Source organism: Hippocampus comes, unplaced genomic scaffold (assembly GCF_001891065.2).
Source record: "Hippocampus comes isolate QL1 unplaced genomic scaffold, H_comes_QL1_v1.1 scaffold214, whole genome shotgun sequence".
Lineage (NCBI taxonomy): Eukaryota > Metazoa > Chordata > Actinopteri > Syngnathiformes > Syngnathidae > Hippocampus > Hippocampus comes.
This window is the reverse complement of record NW_017804875.1, coordinates 168,237-176,081: the sequence shown is the minus strand read 5'-3', so window position 1 is coordinate 176,081 and position 7,845 is coordinate 168,237. Positions and strand designations below refer to the sequence as shown.

Below are 7,845 nucleotides of genomic sequence, written 5' to 3'. Positions count from 1 at the left end.
GGGGGGCTCAAGACTTGATTTTATAATCCCAGACGCCGCAGGCTTGTCAGATTGGGGAAATTCTTCCATTGGTGCTGCTCTCAATGTCTCGTTGTGCCCACTTGAGCAAATGTCCTTGGCCGCCCGCGATGACACGATGACAAATAGCCGCGGCCGTTCACACCGCTGCTTCGTTTTTAAAAAGGACATCAAACTTGGGGCAGATTTATAACGTGCGAGTTGATGACCTACTTCTTAAACTACCAACTTTGAATTACGATCGCATATTAACGGTGAGAAAACCAATGTTTATCTAATATGAGATAACCCACTCGGGCTACGGTTGCAATCCTTGATTCACGTTCAAATAAAACTCCACGGGAGGCAAAACAATCGGATGGAACCAAGCGCCTCGTCTCAACATTTGAGTCGGGCGGCACTATCGTTAATTACGACTAATGCAAAACTGAATGCAACGAAATAACAGGCTCACGCTAAATGTCTGTAGCCTACTTTACATAACCCCCTCTCCGTTACCTGAATGTGCCTTTATTTAGTGACTCGAGAATTCCTCCGGTGCTGCAACACAGACTTCATGATGCAACAGCAGGACACAAAGAGGAACTATTTCACAATGTAAGAAATCAGGATATATGATATCCAGATAACATTCAATCGAGCGCAGTAGCCGATGCAAGCCGGACAGCGACGCGACGGCAGATAGCGAGGGCGGCGGCGGTTTAGCGCCAGCCTCGTTCTTACGTCTCGAAATCTGCTCTTCTACACATGGCCAAATTTCCACAGGCTATTGAGTCCCCTTCACATTAATCACCGCCAAATCTGTTGAACAGCTTGTTCGGGGTAATTTGACCAATCACGTGCCAGCCGAGCATGACTCCGCATGGGCTCTCCTGACAGCAACACAAAACAGCAGAGGTGCGTTCCATCTGTTTCTTGATCAGCTTGTGTACAACTCCAGGGCACTGTTACAGGATGCAACTAATCTCTTGCCCCGCCTCACCCCCATGACATGTGGATTTTAGCCTGTTATATTGCCGCTTCTCCACCCCACCCATGCATCCATTGCGTTTCTTCTGCGGGTTGTGAGTGAGAAAGCTTTCTCTTTCGCAATCGCTCCTCTGTGGGCTTGCTTGAGCTCACCATCACGCCAACACAATCTACCCACCCGAGTCAAAATGCCATTTCAGAAAGTGCGACCGACAAACAGGTTTGCTGCTCCAGCGGCGATTACATAAGCCTGCTGAAACCGTGATCACAACAGAGGCCGTGGTGTGAAAATGATCAGTGTTGAATGCAGAAAGTCGAAGATTGGCATATTTATAAGCAAGGAGCTCATCCATTTGCTGGAGCATTTATCCACTTCTGGTGCTGGTCGAGGGGGAGCCGACAAGAGGCGGACCGCGCCCGGCGGCACTGATCGGCCGTCAATTACAGAGAGCTTGTGGTCGGGGCGTTTTTCTTTTCATATACATTCAAAGGAGTGCGGGAACTTATTCATCTGCACAATTTCCTGGTCAATTTTGGCAGGAAAAGCTTGGTACAAAGTCCAGGAGGAATATGAGCAATAATGCAGTGACAAAAGCCGTATATGTTTACAACCTTTTGGCTCTGGCGAGCAGCGAAAGGCAAACCAAGGTGTGGCGCCATTAATGAGTAAATGATTAAAGTTCACACAAGCCATAAATGCGCAAGGTGAACATTGCATGCAAGAACTTGGCAACAAAACAGGATGCAGTTGCTGCGGTCTTAATTTGTCAGTCGTGTCCAGATGATCCGGAACGCTGCTGCTCGCCTCTTGACTGGTACTCGTAGGAGGGAGCACATAACATAAAACTCAATTTTATTCTCTGGCTTTGAACTCAGCAGGACACTTGATTTGTCACGTGACCGTTTTTGTGCTTTCTACCGTCTTTGTTACTAGTTTCGTGTAACAAACGTACAGCGATCCGGAACGCTGCTGCTCGCCTCTTGACTGGTACTCGTAGGAGGGAGCACATAACATAAAACTCAATTTTATTCTCTGGCTTTGAACTCAGCAGGACACTTGATTTGTCACGTGACCGTTTTTGTGCTTTCTACCGTCTTTGTTACTAGTTTCGTGTAACAAACGTACAGCACGTTGTATACAGCGTGGTTGTTTTAAAAGTGCTCCACAAATACAGCTGAGTTGAGTCGTCAAATGTGTCCCAAGTTCTTGGCAAGATGCCCGAAGGACTGCCAAGGGTCCCCCGTGACAAAGACGACCTGAAATTTGAAACCGGTGTGCCAAATCCTTTTCACTCTAAGCTTATTCGCACATGCGGCGCTGATGAGCCATTGGTGCGCTGCAGCAGAGGCGTCATGACGCATATTTGTTCAGATGGGTTGAAATATTCTAGAGGACGAAACATCAGTGGGTTTTTTTTACTTTTTTTTTTTAAATTTCGGGAGGATGCTCATCTGCAAAAATGCCAAGTGACATAACAGCGGAAAGCCCCGACATATCCACAAGCAGACTTTGGCCCAATGGCCTTTCATCCAATGTGATGCAATTGAGCATTGGGGATTTCAATACGTCACCGAGCATTTGGAAAATAGGATCCCACCCCAGAGACCACAAAGCCGTACTTCGCAATCTGTCTCGAGCCTCGGCCACGATGGCCTCCAGGCAAGCGGCGGTGAGTAAGCGCGAGGACAAAGGGGTACTCATGACATCACCTATAATGTTTTACCTTACACGCGTAGGAGAGGGAAGCCAGCGCCTGTCGGGAGCGCTCGTTAACTTACGGGTGCCGCATCCGGCAAACGGAACTGTGGTGGTTTGATGAGTGCGAGGGACAGTGGCTCGGCGAGGTGGATTTGCAAGTGTCTCGGTACTGAATCGCCACTGACGTTTTTCAGACAATTAGAATTTGCAACCATATTTCAGTTGATTGTGAAACAGCTGTGATGGGAACTTTCTCTTTAAAAAAAAATGTGTTGCCGGTTGACACGCAAGTGATATTTACCTTTCGAGCGCAGGTGCATTCTTTGAAAAGAAAGTGAAAGCAGATATTCGTTCTTTAAGGCGTCTCTGTCCGCCACTAAGGTGTCAACCGCCATGTATTAAGGAGGGGCGGCGGGGGGGGGCATGCCGACATTGTTTATGATCAATTCAAGCTTTGACATGTACAGTATTCCCTCGAACTGAAAGCAGCTTTTACGTGGCATTTATGAGCCATCAAAATCCTTCCGATTTGGGTACAAACAAGAATTCCGCTTGGAATTCCTCCTTTTGTTGATCTTTTAAGATGACATGGAATGAAAAAAAAAAATAACGGATATGCATTATGACTGTACTGCGAACGCAACACGAGGTTGAGTAGATCAACGCAACGCCATAAAGCTTCACCCAGATGGTCCGACTTGAGGATTAAGATCAATTCGTGTCGCATGTTGAAAGCGTCTTCATTTGATTGGCGTTCTGCAGAGCATGTCTTTCATACATCGACAGCTCCTTGCGTCCCACGAGCTTCGACGAGGCAAGATACGCATCTTGCGTTTGACATCTTCAACCCAATCATCTGGCAACCAAGCAAACTGTTCCTTGGAATCGAATGACGGGGAGCCGGTTCTCATCAAGAATCTCCTTTCGATTCCCATCACCCGTGGCTTCGATTTTATCATTGAACGAATTGCTGGAATTTTTGATCGTGATGGAGACGGCATACTTAGCTTGAATCTAAATGATTAGGCCTCCGCACTCAACCGAGTACCGTTGAAGAATTTCTCTCTCTTTTTTGGTGGGTATTGTTTGTGAAATGACATGGAGACGGCATACTTGAATCTAAATGATTAGGCCTCTGCACTCAACCGAGTACCGTTGTAGAATTTCTCTCTCTTTTTTAGTGGGTATTGTTTGTGAAATGGCACAACATAAAGTATAAAAAAACACCTTGGAGCACATTTGTGGCCGCTTTTTGTTTTTTTTTTTCTTTATACTTGCTAACGATTAAACGAACTCTTGCTTTTGTCTGCTTAGCACGTGTCTCTTCTGGGACAATGGTATTCCTCCCCACTTCCATTCGGTCTCTTGACAACCAAAGACAGAGCGGGCTAATTGACGAGGGTTGGCCTTTGTTCCGTCTTGGCAGCTTCGCGGCAACGCTGACGTAACGTAGCTTTTGGACAGATGGTCAGCCAAAGAGCTGAATGGCCAGGGGAGCTCCAGTCTTACTCAAGACGACAAGAGCAAGTGCCCTTCTGATCCCCTCGCCAAGCACCCCCCGCCCCCCCACCTCCCATTCGTCACAGAGTGCACTTTGATAATCTTTACAGAGATGTGCAACGCACTGGCTTTTGCCAACAGATAGAGCTGAACTCCACCATCCGCTTATCCTTTTCAGGGTCAGCGGATGAAGTGGACCGCGGCTGACTTGGGACGTGGACTGATCATCGGTCAATCGCAGGTCACATATGTTGTTTAAAAAAATAAAATAAAATAAAAAAGTTGCTCGCTTTTTTTTTTTGTATTTGGGAATTTTTCTTTAGAACCACAACACAAACTATTCCAAAGAAACACACACACACACACACGCACACACACACACACACACACACACACACACACACACACACACACACACACACACAAAAAAAATCAAGGTAGCTTGGAGGGACACTCACATGTGTGGACTAAGTTCATAGAAGTTTCTGTTGCGATACTCTTCCACTTTCTCAGGGGTGTAGATGGGCAGCGACCTGTAGGGGTTCATGGAGATGACCACACTGCCAATGTAAGTCTGCGGGGAAGAAACGAGTGAACGGCTCGTGAATGAACTTGCAATGTCTTCATTCTACTGGAGAAACAGCAGGTTGAGCTAAAAAAAAAAAAAAAAAAAACTAACACACAAAAACAAAACCAAGTGCATTTGAAACCTGATTGTTGAACAACAATGGGAGGAATTCTGCTTGCCTCAGCTTTGCTCAGCTGGGGATCGCTAATACAGTGTTGAGGCTTGCAATGCCTGGAGTGAAACCGAACACAAACGGGAATTTGTGGGGCGGGGCAAAACCTCAGAATGTTGAGGAGTCTGGTGCGGCAGCGCCCGGCAAACCAATGATGACACTTTGTACACACCTTCAAGTTTGAAAAATCATCTGCTTGTGGCTGTCATGTTTTTTTTTTCTCCATGCGAGTATTTTGTTGACGTATCGGTGCAACGTGGACTTGGAGAAAGTGTGTCATGCGTGACCGCTATAATGAACGCAAAAAACCGTAAACTACGGTCAGCGTGATGCCATCGAAAAAGGTTTTCCGCATTTCCACCCTGACAGTCTGAACTGGTTTTGACACTAAAAACAACGCGAGTGATTTTTATGGAGTTGTCATGAACTCATTTACTGCAGTGTGCGCCAATATTCGTCAAAGAGGAAAACCTCGCCGATAGTATCATGTGTCTATAAAATTGTTACAATACAACGCTGCCTCAGATTGTAACCTTATTAAAAATACATAAAACAAAAGAAATACATTTACGTGTTGAGTGCGCCACTGCCACCTACTGTAGTGGATGTGCAGCTACACTTTATTCAAAGTCCAGCAAACAGAATCCTACTGTAAAACTCTCAACTTTTCTCTGCTTTCCATCACACCAAAACAAAACAATTTTTACGTAACGTTGACACCACGTCCGAGCAAAATCTAACACTTCAGCTCACAGAGAGCATAAGCAGCCATCGACGCCTACGCTCAAAAACAGTGCCTGGATAGCACTTTCACACATCAAGCAGAAACATTCTCTCTGCTGTCCATGGTAATGGTTTGTTGCGTAATCCACTCCAAGAGGAGCGGAGCGCGGCCTTGCCTGTGGCAACAACCTCCCACAGCCTCTCGTTCAAGAGCAACACAGGAGGGAGCTTTGGGGCCTTTTCAAGTGGGGAGGGCCGCTACAAAAGTCCATAATTGACTGCAATCTAAACATCGTCATGTGCTGCCGAGGGTTTCTGATGACCAAAAGTACACGGCACAAGAGCGAGGCTTGCGTTTGTTTCATGCTAAAAAAAATTAAAATAAATAAAATTCAATATTAGTCTGGAATTAAATCAAAAAATAAATGGATCAACAAACATGTTAAGACTATTGAAGGAAGGACAAGAATGAAGAAATGAAATCGAATCCAAGGAGTCCGCGATCTCTTTTCAACACCTGCGCAGTCTGAAAATTTTAATTTGTTGATCGGAAAACTTGTAAGTGAACATGTGCAGACCTCTTCATTATTTCAAAAGAACGAAGTCTCTCAGCGATACGAATCACATTAAGGAGAAATGCCAAAGGCAACTCCTTCATATATTTTCCAATAATTGCATTTTAAAATAAGCCAGTTGCTTTTGGTGCCTTGCAGTCAAAGCAATATTGGCATTTTTTTTCCCCCCTCCAATCGGCAAGTACAATTCTGGAATGTCATTGAGATTTATTGAAGGAACGCTGGCTGTGATTTCCCGAGTTATAGCTTTTGAAAAGGCACTTAAAATTTTTTTTTTTTAAATCTTTACATTACGACGCGATTCAAAATGCTGTAAGGTTGAAGACTTCATTTCGAAAATTAGAAGCCCAGAGATTATAATTACAGAGCACGACCTACAAGAAGATAAAAACACCATCCCAACTGCTCGTGTGGGAAGTGAGCTGCGTCTTAAGAAAATATCGAGTGCGCGGCCCCGGCTATCATTGCTGCATGAGTTGACATTATCCCTTGGGCACTGGGAGCCAACGGCAACCAGAGTGGAGGTGGAATCATCACAGCTGATGTCTCGAGCAGCCAGACAGTCTGAGCATGAAGCTCGGGCCCCATTATGAGACATAAAAATAGTCCAGTCAAGGCTTTGCCTATAGAAAGCCAGCCAGCCACTCTCACATACCGTAAAAAAAGACAAATGCAGAAGGGAAGCATGGAAATTGCAAACTAAAATGTAAAGACCCTGAAAAATGAATTCTGACATCACTGTCTAGACACTGATATTGAACTTAGGTGCTAAAAACATCCAATCAGCATTTTTCACCATTTACATTAAAAAAATAAAAAAATTAATCCAATTGAATAAAAAAATTGGGCATCAGCGGTTATCCAGCACATTTGCGGCATGCATTTAGTCAACTAGCTATACAAATACACTGACAATGCATCTTTCCTTCATAGTGTTTTGTCGTGGCTGCGTTGGAGTGCCTCATTGTCTACCATGAGTGTGCGGACAAAGAATGACAGAATCGTAAGAAGAAAGGATTTTTTTTTTTTGGGGAAATAGTCTAACTTGACAGCCAGTGTGTGGACCGTCACTCTTCTCACTGGTGTATCAGATTGAGAAGACAACTTCCCCTTTATGAGGACTTCAACATGCCTGAAGACGGGAAGCACAAAACTTCATACGTATGCGAAATGAATACACTGAAATACATTACTTACATAGATCTCATTGTGGTCAAAGCGCTTTCTCAGGTTCTCAAGGAAGGAGTCTTCTGACAAAGGTTCCAGGAGGACCATGTCACCCACCCCAATCATGTTGTCTAGAAGTGACGTTTTCACCTCCATTTTGGCTGCTGGTTTCGCCCTGGAGAAAAAAAAAAAAAAAAAGATTTGCATTTGTCAAACATGCTGTGCAGTGACCTGGAAAGAGGTGGCCATGTCAGGTTAGTGGCCATTGACTTCTGCCTTTTATTGAGAAGTATCATTCAAAACCTCAATCAGAATGCTAAGCTACGTAAATAAGCGGTTGTCAAATTTGCCAGAAAAATCAACACTGGATTGGTCAGCAATCGAAGAAGAAGGAATACGAGGTCTGCGTTTGTATCGTCAGTCTTGGTCTCAACGACTGACTTGACGCTTGACC

The 7,845-nt window shown here is 44.8% G+C and overlaps 1 protein-coding gene across 1 annotated transcript in view; it reads right to left on the bottom strand.

Moving 5' to 3' along the window:
- Window positions 1–7,564, bottom strand: part of myo1b (myosin IB) — a 37,948-nt gene extending 30,384 nt beyond the window's left edge. The window contains exons 1-2 of the mRNA XM_019880410.1: window positions 7,422–7,564; window positions 4,645–4,760 (exon numbers count right to left, since the gene is read on the bottom strand). Coding sequence (XP_019735969.1) covers window positions 4,645–4,760; window positions 7,422–7,547 — 242 coding nt within the window. The 5' untranslated portion in view covers window positions 7,548–7,564. The remainder of the gene's footprint in view (window positions 1–4,644; window positions 4,761–7,421) is intronic.
- Between the last annotated feature and the right edge of the window lie 281 nt (window positions 7,565–7,845).